This window comes from Microcebus murinus, chromosome 23, assembly GCF_040939455.1.
Source record: "Microcebus murinus isolate Inina chromosome 23, M.murinus_Inina_mat1.0, whole genome shotgun sequence".
In the NCBI taxonomy this organism is placed as follows: domain Eukaryota; kingdom Metazoa; phylum Chordata; class Mammalia; order Primates; family Cheirogaleidae; genus Microcebus; species Microcebus murinus.
Window position 1 is genome coordinate 32,720,352 of NC_134126.1, and position 15,694 is coordinate 32,736,045.

At 39.9% G+C, this 15,694-nt stretch overlaps 1 protein-coding gene across 4 annotated transcripts in view; it reads right to left on the minus strand.

The window, feature by feature from the left end:
• NR5A2 (nuclear receptor subfamily 5 group A member 2) overlaps positions 1-15,694 on the minus strand; it is a 126,717-nt gene that overhangs the window by 93,622 nt on the left and 17,401 nt on the right. For all 4 annotated transcript variants that reach the window (XM_012744423.3, XM_012744419.3, XM_012744425.3 and 1 more), the window contains 2 exons: positions 15,105-15,246; positions 12,218-12,864 (listed from right to left, as the gene is read on the minus strand). In XM_012744423.3, coding sequence (XP_012599877.1) covers positions 12,218-12,864; positions 15,105-15,246 — 789 coding nt within the window. The remainder of the gene's footprint in view (positions 1-12,217; positions 12,865-15,104; positions 15,247-15,694) is intronic.

The window sequence follows — 15,694 nt, forward strand, 5'->3', positions numbered from 1 at the left end:
GCTCATCCTTCAAGACCCCTCTTGGTTATTTTCTCCTTTCTTGACCACACTCTCCCCTCCCCCACACTCTTGGTTAGGTACCCCTCAAAGGGCTTGCACTACCTTCTAGGCAAACCTGCCTCCTCTTTACGTTTTAGTCATTACTGGACTAATGCAGTGTTTCTCAGGGGTTGGCTTGTTGTCCTGAGAATTAAATTGTACTTTTTGGTTCAAATAGAATCTTAAACATTGGTGTGAGCATAGTAGGTCTGATCATGCAGGTGTTGTCATAGCCTTGTCCTCACACAAAACTTCCAGGTCAGTTTGCTGTGGTGTTTGCTGCTGCATCGATGCCAGGGAGGGGTTCCACATTAGTTGGGGAAAGTGCCACTCGGACTTAACATGTGTAAAGTGAAGACTGCATTTGTCTTTATCTTTAGCAATTTAGCACAGGGACTGACACACAGTAGGAATGCAATAAATGCCCGCAATGAATGAGTGAGTGAATAAATCCTGAGTCAGAACTATTCATTTATAGCAGAAGTGTTTTAGGGGCAGCTCTGAGAATGTGCTTCAACTCTAAAGCGGAATGCAGCATCCCAGCAAAACGTGGGCGTAATGTGTTTTGATCCTTTTCAGAAGCTGAACTCTCAGTTGGATCTTTCCAAACACGTGACTGAAATGGAGTTATGTCTTCGAGATTGCAACACTTCATTGATAAAACCATAAAAGTAATTCTCAATGGTCAAATAAAACTCCTTCCATGACATTCATAACCACAAATACCAACACGTGAGCGTAAAATATTAATGTTTTCAAAGCATGTCATTCCTCACAAAAGTGAACCAGGACCATTGTTTTTACTGCAAATATCTGGTGTGATTTGAACTTAGTGTCAACAGCAATATTATTGTGTGCAAAGCACCTTCTCGCCACTTAATTTTGGTGCCAAACAGATCCATAAGTTTTTTTCCTCCAAAGCTGGAGCAAGAATCAATTAGAGTCTGTAATAATGTGTTAACTAGCTAATACCACAGTTAACATTAAGGGGCATTTCAAGCCTCAGAGTTTTCAGCAGTAGTTAGAGCTTTTCTTTCATTCAATCTGTAAGATCTATAATTGAAAGAACACTCTGAGAGATGCCTTTCATCAGCTCCACGAGTTACATTTCCTGCTTTGATAACTGTACAAGGAAAATCTAAGGCACTTCAAGCCACCCAATTACGTTTGATTAGCTAGTCAAAATAACGTAACAGCTTTTCATCACCCAAAGGAAAACTTTTGAAGAATTCTGCTGCCAACATTTCTTCGCAAACACTCATCTATATCATTATTTTATAAGGGGAAATGTAATATTTAGTTAAGTTTTTTAAAAAATTAGGCACTAATTAAAGCCTCTTATTCATCACAACTTCAGATCAAAAAGGCCCGACTGCGACGACATTATGTGGGTAGTAGAACAGCATTTGTAGCCATCTCAGAGTCGACAGGATACAGGATACAGTGGTCACAATGAAACAGGCGGCCTTAAACTGAGCCGACCGTTCAGAGAACACGTCTGAAAACAGGATATGTGCTGAAAGCTCTATGATAGAGACACAGATTTGGCAGGGAAAAATTATTTGCAACCCCAAATCTTTGCATGTCACTATTTTTCTAGCAAATGAATGTTGAGTGTGCCTGTCTAAAAATCAGGAGCACTAATTAGGAAGTCATCTAAAACATCATTCTAAGAATTTTCAGGTTATTGAGAATATGTACTGAGTGTGGTTTAAAAGTAAAGCCAAGATGCATAGGTATTGCCCTCACCACTGAGGAGTTTGTGTCCCGCCTTGAAGTTTTGAGCACATCAGTTCAACATGTATCCAGTGTCTACGATGTTTCATTCCCATAAAAATATGTTTTTAATTTAAATGAAATAATTATACTGCTCTCTCAGGTAAGTCATGTTGTAAACAGGGCATTTAGAAATGTGATAGTCAATTCATAGGAGGTGGCCCTGCTGTGGACTTCACAAACCAACAGTCCTGAACTACTGATGAAAGACCAGTTACATCCATGCTCCCAAAATGAAAGACAGAGACCAGGACTTTAAAGGCACCAGTCTGAGATTGCATTCCACCTTTGCTATGCTCTTATTGCACAGTAACGGACAGACTTTAGACCTATTGGCCAATTATTCCATCTGTCATGTAAAGAAAAGGCATTCTTATGGAATTAGAAGTTGGATCAAGTTTGGTAGTAACATTAATCCCCACTGTTGTGCAATCTGAGTGGCGTTTCCAGACACACAAGATAATGTGGTTTTCTTTTAGCTGTTGTAGAGAAACGGTCAGCAGCAGCGCTCCATAAGCCCTGTGTACGTCACACTTAATCTTTCTCCTCTAAGTTTCTGGCTGTTCCCTCACAGTACAGCACAAGCAAAGAATTCACAGAATTGGTCCTCCTCAGTCAAAAACATAGCATTTGAAAATTATTTCCAAGCAGCAAATTACAAGTGAGGAAAACACTGGTGACCATTAGTGGCACTGTGTGGAGATGTGGCTTATGAGATTTAAGTAGAACTTCCTTGCTGTGCACAAAAACCCTCACAACTACTTGAAAACAAGAGAATTTCAGAGTTGACTTTGTATGAGCAGGTGGGATTCGTACCTACTCAACTTGCTACGTCCACCCTCAGTATTCTTTCTCGCCCTTCCTAACCCACTGAAGCTGAACTGCCATCTCCAACAGAAAATGCCTGCATGGAAGTCACCTTGTAGGGTGGAAGGAACAGATAGAAGTTCTATCGACTATCACTAAATACAGCCCATCTCTGGGGTCTGTCAGTCCTCTGTTCCCCCTGCCTTCTCCACTCATCCTCAGACCTGCGGACTCTGAGTCTTCCTTGCTCAAGCACATCCCATCTGAAGGGTGGATGCAGATCTAGCTGAGGACAGGGGTAGCAACCATTTGGTTCCTGAAACCACACTGCTGTAGAAGGTAGTACCCAAGGGTGTCCCTGGGATCCTGGGGCATAAGATGGGAAGGGAAAAAAAGTAAATTGAGTCAGAAGAGAGAGAAAGTAAATTGGGTCAGGACAAGGAGAAAGGGAAGAAAGTGGAATAAATAAAAAGAAAATGATGCAGAAGATTAGAATTTCTCCAAGAGAGTCGGCCAGGGCCCCCGTGCCGTTGGCTGCCCGAGCACTCGCTCATCCAGGAGAGTATGGGAGTGCAGAGGGGAATTAGGTTTAAGTATCAGACATTCATGAAATACCCAGCTGCCTGCCGGAAGAGGTGCTGTAGGTGTCGTTTATGTTATTCTTGACGGTGGGTGGTATTCTTGGGTTAGAGATTAATGTCTTTAACGTGAAGACTGGTTTAAGTGCCCAATTTCCATGCAGCCATTCTGCAAATGGATGTGGAGCTTTCAAAGATTTGTATGATCTACTTCCCAAGCTGTAGAAGAGTCAGTCAGAGCAAAAAGTCATTCTTTACTTATCCTGCAAAATAGAAAAATCTATTTTACCTCAGAGGTTCAGAGGGCAAAGTCCTTCAGAAGTATGTTAAGGGGTGTCACAGAAGAGTCATGTTTTTTGCTTTTTTTTTAACCCGTTGCCTGACTTTGTATGACAGTATACAGACAGGGAACCGGGGGCTCAGACTCAGCGAGTTCTACCTCCCCCAAACCGAGGGACTAACTCTGGCAGGACTTCCACACGGTCTGTGAGCAATTTGTGTGCCCTACTGGCCAAGTGCAAGTATTAGAGTAAGCAGGGACCCTAATTATTCTCAGAAACCAGGCTTGTAACTACTTCCAAGCTGACAAAACTGCTTCTACTATTTATTCAGTAGGAACTGGTGCTGGGCATTGGGAGGTTGGATGGGGAGGGGAAAGCCTACCCAGGTATTCACAGCACACCTGCCTGCCTCAGCCTGAGCCCTCCAGGGAGAGCCGGGCTTGCAAACTGAGGCTTTGGCTGCCCTAATGGCTAGCCCTGTTCCTGCTCTCATGAGCACTTGCTGAATGATTCTGGACTCAGTTTCCTATGATGTCCTCCTCTAATTAAAAAAACGATGAATTTATAAGTTTTTGGATCAACATGAAAAACTGCTCTCTTTAGTAAAAATTAACAAATCCTTCAAGGCCTATTAGAAATGGTATAGGTATGGGCACAGTGATAATAGTAAGAATTATAAAGTACTTTACAGTTTACAAAAGACTTCCATATACATTTTTTAATAATAGCACTCTCACATACTAGCTATGTGACTTAAGTCAGTAAATGTCTTTCAGTCTTAATTTGCTCATCTGCACAGTGGGAATTACAATGCCTATCGCACAGGGACCAGTTAGTATTAAATGAGATGACACATATAAAACTCTTAACAATTGTCTGGTTCATGGCTCAGTAAGTGGCAGCTATTAATATTACCATCTATTGTTCAAACTCTGTAGTCAAGGAAAAAATGCAACTATTTTCAGCTGACCTTGAATCTTCTCTAAGCCCTTACCTATTCATGTTAGCCAATCCTTAGGGGTAGGTAGATTGCCTCCTGGGGTTTATTTTCCCCATGCCTTTATTTCTTTTTTTTCTCTCTCTCTCTCCAGTCCTCTCCACACCCCTTAAAACTGATTCAGCTGCCTTTGTTAATTTTACTGGTACTAACCAATTATTTGACTAAAATAATTGGTTAAAACTTGAGTTATCAAACTTTTACTAATCAATTAATTTGATGTCTATATGGGCCAATATGACCTTAAACATGGGGAGGAACGGATGGACACATCCTCTAGAAAGAACATGTTATATAAGAAAAATGAGGCCGGGCGCGGTGGCTCACGCCTGTAATCCTAGCACTTTGGGAGGCCGAGGCGGGCGGATTGCTCAAGGTCAGGAGTTCGAAACCAGCCTGAGCGAGACCCCGTCTCTACCAAAAATAGAAATAAATTAATTGACCAACTAAAAATATATATACAAAAAACTAGCCGGGCATGGTGGCTCATGCCTGTAGTCCCAGCTACTCGGGAGGCTGAGGCAGGAGGATTGCTTGAGCCCAGGAGATTGAGGTTGCTGTGAGCGAGGCTGACGCCATGGCACTCACTCTAGCCTGGGGAACAAAGTGAGACTCTGTCTCAAAAAAAAAAAAAAAAAAAAAAAGAAAAATGGTCCGACTCCCACCTTGGGCCAAAAGGAGACTATATCCTGTGCTCACTTCACAGAACCATCCTAAGGACCAAACCAGAAATGCCTGGAAAGCACCCAGGATCGCGGCAGGCATTTAGTGGCATCCAGTAGGTTACTTCTCCTCTCTTTCACCATCTGACCTGGAGCAGAGCAAAGAAAACGCTCATCTTCCCACTTTCCTCGTTCATATTCAGACACCTAACAACAACCCAGCTAGTTACGCATGGATTTCCTGGGTGTGTCTGGCTATGCTCATGTTCTCCCATGATTCTAGCAGATAACATGTAGATTAATAGGAACGGGAAGCTCATCAGGTGTGTGAACAAGCAAACCCAGTGTGGAGCTATGATCATCACCAACCAACGCTCTTGCTGAATATTCCGGCATCTCGCGCATGGAGGATATGTTTACATGGAAACTACAAGGACTCAGCTGTGCTGAAACCAAGCTTTAGGAAGTTAGGGATTTTAAACTGAGCCCACAGTTTGCAAAGATATACTCACTGAATAAAGCAAACTTAATTATTATTTTTTTAAAAACAAACAAAAAAAACTACAAGGACAAAAACATCAGGATTGGCAGGGACTGGAGTGGGGACAGTTTACTACAAATGGGTGTGGGGGGATTTTGAGGGGGTGATGGAACTGTCCTATTATTTGTGCACTAAAAAGAATACATTTTAAGGAATGTAAATTATACTTTGATAGAAGTAACTAGTGCATGGCAGTTTCAAGGTGGTTGCTATACTTTCAAGACATGCCCATGAAGACCACAGAAGGTGCAGAATATACATCCTCACGGCAATGCCCACCAATGAACCAGCCATCGCACATGTGGGTACCGACTGAGAAGAGCTGATTCATCCAGTGAATAGTGAACAAGGAGAACGCTACGATGATGGCTTCCTTGGTCTATGACACTTATGCATTAATATAGGTGTGTAAGCAAGAAGGCTGAATAACATACATTCTCAACACCGTCAGCCAGACCAGAGGCTTCTGTTTCGGATCTGCAGATGCTTCACACCTAAAGAGACCTAACAGACCATTAATCCAACCTGCCAATTCCAACATTCTCTCCAAATTCACAAAGACAGAAGAAAACTTTCAGATCCATCTCCAGGGGATGAAAAACCAGTTTTCTCATTCCCTTGTAAACCTATGTAGGTCAGATTTATTTTATTCTGCTATCTTTTTTGATGAGTAGGAGAACTGGCAATAGATGGTTTGGTTTGCCTTCAGATCAAATTTTCCAAGGGAAAAATTTGAGATTTCCATGAAAATACGGTTGGAAAATATGGCGGGAAAACGAACTTTAAAGTTTTGCTCCTTCTCATTCTCCAACTCCTTCCCAGGTTAGCCACTTTGCATGCAGAGAAGCGAAAACAGAAGTAAGTACAGTGCGTAGCTGTGGAACATCACATGCTCAAGGAGGAATGCTGGGATTGGATTCCTGACCCAAACTCTCGGGCAAAGGCAGCAGACAGCCCCATGTCAGGGAAGTGTGGGAAGACCCTGGGCAGGCTCTTCCTCTCTTGCTCTCTCCTACACAGAAGAAGGGCTACGTCAGTTTACCAAAGAATATAGCTTAAAACTGGGACCGACCCAATAAAGTAGAAGATTTTGACCCACATTGGTTGGGCAAAAGGATCTAGAATGTTAAAAATCAATACACAAAATTCTGCTCAGATTGCTTCTGCAGCGGACCAGAGGGAAAGGAAGGGTTGCTCCTCCTCTTTCCCCTCGCTGTAGAGAAAACTACACTTAACTGGCTTCGCAGCAGGGCTGAATTCCTTTGGCACAAACTCCCTGAGTCTCTGAGACCTATTTTCCACAGAAACGCTAGTTATGAGTTTCAGTCAGGATTAACTTAGATTTTTTTTTTAATTCCTACATGTATCAGAATCCTTCTTCGAGGGGAAGTTCTTATATATATCCATTCCCAGAATTCTCTCAAGACATCTGGTCTCATTAGAAGATCAAATAGATCCTCCAGATTCATTAGTTGTTTAACAAAGTGGGAATTATTTTCTCACTGCTCTTGTGTTTGTGAGATATTCAAGACAGAGGGGAGAAAAAAATGAACTGGGGGAAAAAAGTACAATCTTCTTGACCTGTCACAAGGACAACTCTTTCAGCAGAATGGGGAAGTCTTGTATTTGCTCTTAATTTCCAAAAACACAAGGAAAAAGTCAGAGAAGTATAGGCCACTTTAACACAGATTTGGTTTAAAGAATTGAATATTGAATATAATCAGACACTATCTCAGAAAAGTTTATAATTAGTGGCTCATCTATCACCTGGTTACAATCCTGTCTTCTTTTTATGGGAAGATTCACAAATTTGCAAATCACCCCTACGCAGGAGTAATGCTAACCTTCTCTGTATCTTTCCAAGCACCCTGTGTTCACATTCTGCCTATTTTCACCAACATACAGAAAAAGAAAGCCATGTTAAGAACATGCCCAGCCTCGGGTAGAGCACAGGACACAACTGTGTTCAGTCATTTTAACTGCTGTACACAACTCACATGCTGCTGCTGAACAGACTCTCCCAGAGAGGAAGCTGTGTGCAGAGGGGAAGGCACCAGAGAATACTCTGGAAACTTCAGGCCCAGAAGTGCTCACTGGTGGATCCATGGTACTGAACGATACCCTGATGGCCTGAAAGAATTATTGTAGCTTTCTAAAGTGACTCATTCACTCCCAGGGGGTTGTCTGGGCTGAGGGAAAATCTGTCTCGCTGATTACTAGTGATTTAATAATTGGATGGTAGTGATGGACTTCTGATAACCTAGAGATTTGCTTTAGCTTCACTGGCAAAGCTCTGTGTTTTTGGAGTCAAAGGTTACACTGCCTATTTGTGTGTGTGTGTGTGTGTGTGTGTGTGTGTGTGTGTTGGGGGATAGGGGAGGGGAGTGTGCTTCTTTGAACCTGAATCTACCGATCCCATTTCTGCCATTTAGTAGCTGTATGATCATGGGCAAGTCACATTCCCTCTCGAGCCTCAGTTTCTTCATCTGTAAAGAGAAGAGGTCAAATGATTTCTACCATCTCTTCTAGTTCTGAAAAACCTTGTGGTTTCTAGAAGATGATGAGTATCTTTTGATGCATGTTTGCTGTTGCAAAAGCTACAAGTTTCAGGGTATTAATTTCATCTTTCTCATGTCATTATTTTGAATGGAGACCAGAAGTGCTCCATACAGGTATGTAAGAAATCAACACAGCTCACTTGTACTGTCCTCAAGCCCTTTTCCTTTAATCTCCCAGCTCTGAAATTCCATGGTTTCTATGAATGCAATCTTTTTTTTTTCTGAATGCTATTTCACAAGCTAAGAGTTCAAGAGTTGTTAAATTCCTCTTTCTCATTCCAACATTTGAATGGAGACCAGAATGCCTTTTTTGCACCTTTTGTAGATATATTGAGAAACAAAACAACCCACTGACTTTCCTGGTCCTTCTGTGCCCTTAACTAGTAAATAAATGAAATCTATATTCTCTTTTTTCTACATGGTAAAGTGTATATCTTCTCCTGGGAGAGTAAGCAACAGGTCATTTGCAAAAATTGCGTAATTAGGAGCAAATATATGACTTTTCATCTTTAGGTTGTAAAGGTATAAGTAACCTGCCCTGTAAGTCTATCACTTGAGGGAAAAATTGCTATGACATTAACAAGGAAAAGGTGAATGTTTAAAGAAGAGCATTCATCTTCCCAAATGATATTTAAAAATACCAACTTTTGCAAAAAGATGGGGTAGGGACTTGGGCTGCAGGTTTCAGGGGTGTCTTACAGGCCGTGCCCGGAGAAAGAGGACAAGCCTTTTTCAGGGGTTGTTCTGAGTGGTACCAGGTAGTCCACATCCCACACAGCTGGCCAACAAAACACCCCCCAGAGCAATGTTCCTTGAATTTCAGGTCATGCTTCATGTGTGGATCATGAAGTAAATTTACTGGATCATGACCAGAATTTTTAAAAAACATAAATTATACTAAAGCAGAATAGAATAGAAAATATCAGAGTGCATGGCATGTGTAAGTCTAGTGAAACTTTGGTTCCATTGTGTGTGTGTGTGCCTGTGCGTTTGCTCGTGTGTGTAAGTGATGTGTTTGGTACAATATGTTCCCATTCAAAATATATTTCCTACTGCAGGTTAAAAGATTTGAAAGCCACAGCTCTGGAGATGTCTGAATCCTGGCTTCAAACAACTCTCTTTTGTTTTCTGACAGAGTAAATTTATAAACAAAAGGAAAAGAAATTCTCCCAAATGTAAATAGTCACTTCACAACTCTCTATTGAAACTATCCCTAAGTTACTCTGGATTCAACTTTTTGTTCTCTGAAAAATACTTTGAATCAGCCCTGTTCCGTGTGAGACCGAGGCAGCGGTGGAATGGGGCAGGACTGTCCTTCTGTCCTGGGGCCAGCGCCTCCTCCTTCCTTGTAGGCGCCCCCAATACTTGTATGCACTTTCCGTTTTTCTTTTTCATTTTCCCATGAAAGAATGATAAATGCATTAAACAATAGCACAATGATTGACAATGTTTTAATATGTGCCATTCCCAAAGATTTATATTGTAGCCAAGTATTTAAACTCATGCCATATAAAAGACTCTCATTGTAGAATTCAGTTGCAGGGAGAAGAAAAGAGGAAATTTGGAGAGAAAGTATTTTCCCAGGACTCCTGAAGTCCAACTTGTGCTTAGCTATGTTCACTTTATAAAATTTCCTTTTCTACATGTAAATAGTAAGCATTATTTCTTTCCTTATTTGTGAAATATGCCTTTATTCTCTTCAGCTGTCTTCATCTTTTAAAAATAATTATTCATGAAAAAGTCTTATATATAAACTCTAAGAGGATACATTTTGTCTCATCCAACTTTGTATCTCTCTTACACCCAACTTACTGCTTGGCAAATTTTAGGTCCTTCCTTAGTACTGATTGACTGCTAATTATAACACAATTATACTACTCTTTAACACATGTAGTGATGTTGTTTTCCAGTGCTAAAGGGAATATAACTGTATGGGGTTTCTTCCTGAATATAAGCTAAAATTATGTAAAGACTGTGCTTTTCATAAAATAATAACAATTTAAGGATAGTATCACTTATATTGAGCATGTAGTATATGCCAGACTCCCAGTACTAGGTGCTCAATCACATATTCTCATTTTTTTCCTGCAAAACCTCTTCAATGTAAGTGTTGATATGTTTCCCATACTCCTTAACAAACACGATATATACAATTTTACAGATGAGAACATTGGGCTCAGAGAGTATGGTAATCTGCCTATAAAAACACAATTATTAAGCAGGGAAGATATAATTCAAATCAAGTCCATTGTATTATCAAGGCTGTGCTTTCCTCACTTTTACATTACCTAACCTTTCAGTTGTATCGAAAATTATCATTTTAATTTTCATCTCCAGTCTGGGCAAGGTGGCTCACACAGAGGCGAAGGTGGAAAGATCACTTGAGCTCAGGAGTTCAAGATCAGCCTGAGCAAGAGCGAGACCCCATCTCTACTAAAAATAGAAAGAAATTAGCTGGACAACTAAAAATATATAGGAAAAATTAGCTGGGCCTGGTGGCACGTGCCTGTAGTCCCAGCTACTCGGGAGGCTGAGGCAGGAGGATCGCCTGAGCCCAGGAGTTTGAGGTTGCTGTGAGCTAGGCTAACGGCCATAGCACTCTAGCCTGGGCAAGAGAGTGAGATTCTGTCTCAAAAAAATTTAAAAATGTTCTGATTACACAGAGTGGTTACAGACACTACATATTCAGAAAATATCTGGCCTGACCCCACTAATACGATGCACTCTGCTTGGCCTCTGCAGCCTGCTGTATCCTTCAGGCATCTTCTAATGTAGCAGTAAAGAACACAAAAATAAAGAGTTGGATATGTCAGCAGTCTTCACAGCATGCTGGTGGCATTTTATTAACATACTTTGGTATGTTCAGATAACTTTTTTCATGCACAAGAAACAGAACTTAGTGAAGACTGCCATGAAAATTATTATTTTCCATTTTCACATTGCTTCCACATTCCCTCATCCACCTACCTGCATAGGCCATTTTTAACAGTAACTCTTTAAATTAAAAGCCTGCTTTGTATTTTCTTTCTCCCAGAAATTTTAAAATCTCCTGTCCTTGGCAGTCAGAAGCCACAGATAGTTAGCAGCCACATCTCCCCACATGACAGCAAAGGGAAGAAATTGATGTTATGATAGAATACACTTAGACATCAAATGCAAGACTCACTTTTAAAACAGGCAGGAAGCCACTGGCTACCAAATGTGGTTTTGTAGCCACTCTTAGAGATTCCAAACTTCTAAATAACTTTCCTATATTAATTCAGTCTTCAATTTCGGGAAACAGAATAATTATATAGTTAAACAAGATCCCTACGCAAACAAGTACTGTGTTTACAGTGCACCAATCCATTAAAATCAACGACAGACTATGTGAACTAAAACCCCAGCCAAATAGACCAGCACTCACAATCTGCCCATTCCCCATCCAATAAACATCCTATTGGAATTTGCTCCAAAAACAAAGTCTTTACCAACCTAATATCCAGGTAAACAGGTAGTAAATACCTACTTGATACTACTAACCAGTGGTACTTTTTAATTTAGAGTCTAAACACAACTCAATGTTGGCATTTTTTTCTTTTGGAAGAAACCTTCAAGATAATACCATTATAATATAGGTCTTTACTTAGTAATTAAAAAAATCATTTAGTAGGTGCTGTTTCACATTGACTTGACCTTTTTTTTGGCCATAAACCATCTGAGTTAAAAGGAATAAAGACATTCTACCATTTGGGGGAAAAAACCCATTTTCTATATTTTATATTAAGTTCTATCCCTCCCCCAAATTAAGAGCTACACAGAATAAAAGCCCCATCAAGTTTAAACTACAGTATTCCTGGTAAAAATACTTCCACACTGTAAATCATACAAAGAAGAAAAGTAAGGGCAATGTTTTCTCAGCACCAAGAATATGTTAACTAGGAACATAGTTAGGTCGCTTGCAAAGGGTATTAGAAGTGGTAATGGCTGGTGGCGTACCTTAAGTTCTCGGAAGAAGATACTACTCCTGGCCCACTCCACGATGGAGAAGAGGGTCTGATCTGCCATTTTGCACATAAGCCCAAAGGTGCTCAGCTTTTCGTGTTTGCCCCGGTTAGCCTGCTCTTGCTGCAAATAGGCCATGATTTTGGCCTGGACTTGAGGCTCATCTGGTTCACACTTCAAAAGTTCCAGTATCAGATGTGGGATGCTTGCTGGAGAGCTCGTCTGGTAACTGTCCATGTAGGAGTAGCCCATTATTGACTCTGGGGAGCTGGTGTAGGGGTCGGGGTACTCAGACTTGATGGCGCGACTGGGAAAGTGGCCATATGTTTGGTAACCTTGCAGGCTGCCGTGAGGGGGCATTGTCATGCTAATGGGGGACGTGACAAAGGGGCTTCTGTCATAGTCTGTGGGAGGCAAGGCAGCGTGGTTCAGAGGTAGGCCTTTGGAGGCAGAATGGATGTTCTGAATCGCAGAGGAGATGGTCAGGTCTGAGGGCATCGCTTGGATCACCTGAGACATGGCTTCTAGCTTAAGTCCATTGGCTCGGATGAGGGCTTTTTTCTGTTGCTTCAGGGCCCTGTCTCTCTTGTACATTGGCCCAAACTTATTTCTTCCTCCACGCATTCGGTCAGCCCTTACCGCTGTTTGGGGGAGAGGGGGCGAAAGGGAAGGAAGAAGCGTATAAATAAGGTGTAAATTATCATCATTCTCTAGACCTCCAGAACTTGAGATATTGAAAATCAACCAGAAGCGATTATGTATATGGTTGTTTTCCTTACAATAGCCCACAGATTTCCCAAGGAACCATGTCCTCTGTATTTGTGAATTCTTTCCTCCAAGTATGTGTTCTCACCAAAAAAAATATTTTGGATACATAGGGACATATTAACCTTTTCATGGACTGAAGGGATTTCGCAATTTTTGCTAACCACAAGGGTATTTCACATCACTAAAAACAGCATCAGTTGACCTACTCAAGTATCAGCTTCTATTATGCCAGTTATATCATGACCCCAAACTGCTTTGGGTTTTTTAGGGGGCAGAGAGCAGGAATCAAATCACCATTTCTGGATTAAATTGCAAATATTTTTTTCTTGGGACATCTTTCTCCCTCAAGCCACTTTAGCTAATCTGCTGCAATTGCAGAACGGTTGGGTACATGCTCTTCTTGGAAAGTCATTTGTACCTGACTTGATGAACTCACATCAGATAACCCCCGTTACTGCTTTTAACTTAAGTGGAGTGGGACACAATTAAAGTAGATTCATTTTAGAAGAGTCTTCTGCCACAGTGGTGTGTGAGTCTGGGGCCATGCCTAATAAGTCAGTTGGCAGTTCTCTCCAAGCCCATAAAAGCCAGTGGCAATTAGACAGAAACCATAGGCCTCTGACAGCTTATGACAGATTGAAATTGCTGGAGGTTAAGTTTTTCAGCTTTTTATCTTAGGATTAGTGTAACATTAAAAATTTATTGTGAATTCTAGGTATCCAGAATAATGCACAAGATCATAAAGAGTTTTTCATCTGGATGATAATTTATTGAATATTTAATTGTTTCATATCACTCCTAAGGAAGTATGAGTATATACCAAAAGTGACTATTATACAATTAAGAAAGCGTAATTTTTAAGATAAAGAAATGCAAACTTTTTCCTTCTGTTGAAAAAAAAATCAAATGTTGTATGAAATCACAACATATCATTACTTATCTTCTTAGTTTCATACCATAGTAAGCACATACGACAATATTTTGCTATTCAAGAAATATTAAAGTGATTGGTGATAAGGAAATTAATAGCCATCAATTATTTCCTTTCTTGATCTCTTTTAAAAAACAATACTGACTTTAACAGCCCTCATAACCAAAGTGGCCACTTCTATTTGGAAGGAATCTGTTAGCAATTTGGCATATTTATATGAATTTTTTTAGCATGAGTTCCATATAACATTAAAGCTCCAAATAAAAACTGCCTGTGCCTCATTGATCAAATAAAATGCATTCTTATATCTAGCACCATCAGTGATATGTATCCCTTGTTATTGCTTTATTTGCAGTATATTTAATCCGTGGAAAGCCAGTAGGTCAGAGGTTGGAAAACAGCAACATACTATAATAGTCCATGAACTACAAATTATTTACAGCAGTCACATATTAACTTTACCGCCTGCCAACCTGTACCTTGTCGTATAGGTTTTGCTCTTGCAACAAAGTTTAGTGCGACTTTTGAGGAATCACTCTTATTCTTGTCAAACCATGGCTATTGATTTAATAGTTCATTATTATTCATTATAATAGTTCATTATTATTTCTTCTCAATTTTTCTATTTTGCAGACTCAGTCATTATCTTTAAAAAAAGGAATGTGTATTCCTACACTATCAAAAATGATGCTCTACATAAGAAACTCCTTTTCACAATTAAAGGCTTTAACTCTTACTCAGGAGTCATGAAATTAATAGTAACAATTATGACAAACACACCTATTTAAAAAGAATTGAAATCAAACTTTTACCAGGGCATCCCAGTCTGTAAACTTAAAAGATATTTTATGTTTATAGTTTTGCAAGCTAATTCTATTTTTTCTCAGTTGGCTTGCTTTACTCTTGTTTTCATGTAACCTAACCTTTTTTGTGTAAAATGCATCTGCTCCCCAAACTAAAAAAGGGAGAAACTGATATTTAAATTTTTTTTCCTGGTAGATGTTACCATGTTTAAGTGAGACTCAGACTATTCTGCAGACAAAACATAAAAAGATCTTACATTATTGTCAGTAGTGTTAAAAGACTGGGAAAATAATGTTACCATGCTATGAGTACAATGTTGTTTTAAAGTCCATGTCCTTGGAGAGTTTTAATAGGCAGTAGTCTTTAGAAGAATCTTACCTTCTAGCTTCATTCCAACACTTAGACATTTTTGAAATCGACAGTAAGGACAACGTTTTCTCTGTGTTTTGTCAATTTGGCAGTTCTGGTTTTCTATACATGTGTACCTTTTATTATTTTGGACTGTTCGCTTAAAAAATCCCTATAAGACAGAGAAAATAGTGAGACGTATTATAAATCTAACACCCGTCTCTTCCATTGTTTCATTTTAAGGAAATCACCAGTTAATCCTTTCATTGCACCATTTGAAGCCCCTATGAGGTTCAGTGGCTTATTTTACATTTCAGCAAGAACAACCCTCCAACACAGTGCCAGGCCATGGTGGAGGTTTTTTGGCATCAGAACTATATTCCTGAAGAATTACATCAAATCTTGGGGAGATTTGGCTACATAACATTTTAGAAAAAAATACTCTGTATATTTACCAGTGATTTTTTTTTTTAATCTTTTTTCCTATTAACCTACATGCTCCAGATAGAGGTACTCATGAAGATCTGGAATTGTAGTATGATACAATTTTAGTGATAAAGCATTGCAAGATGCCAGTGAAAAATGGAATAGCAAAACACCTCAGATCTTTTACAAATGTC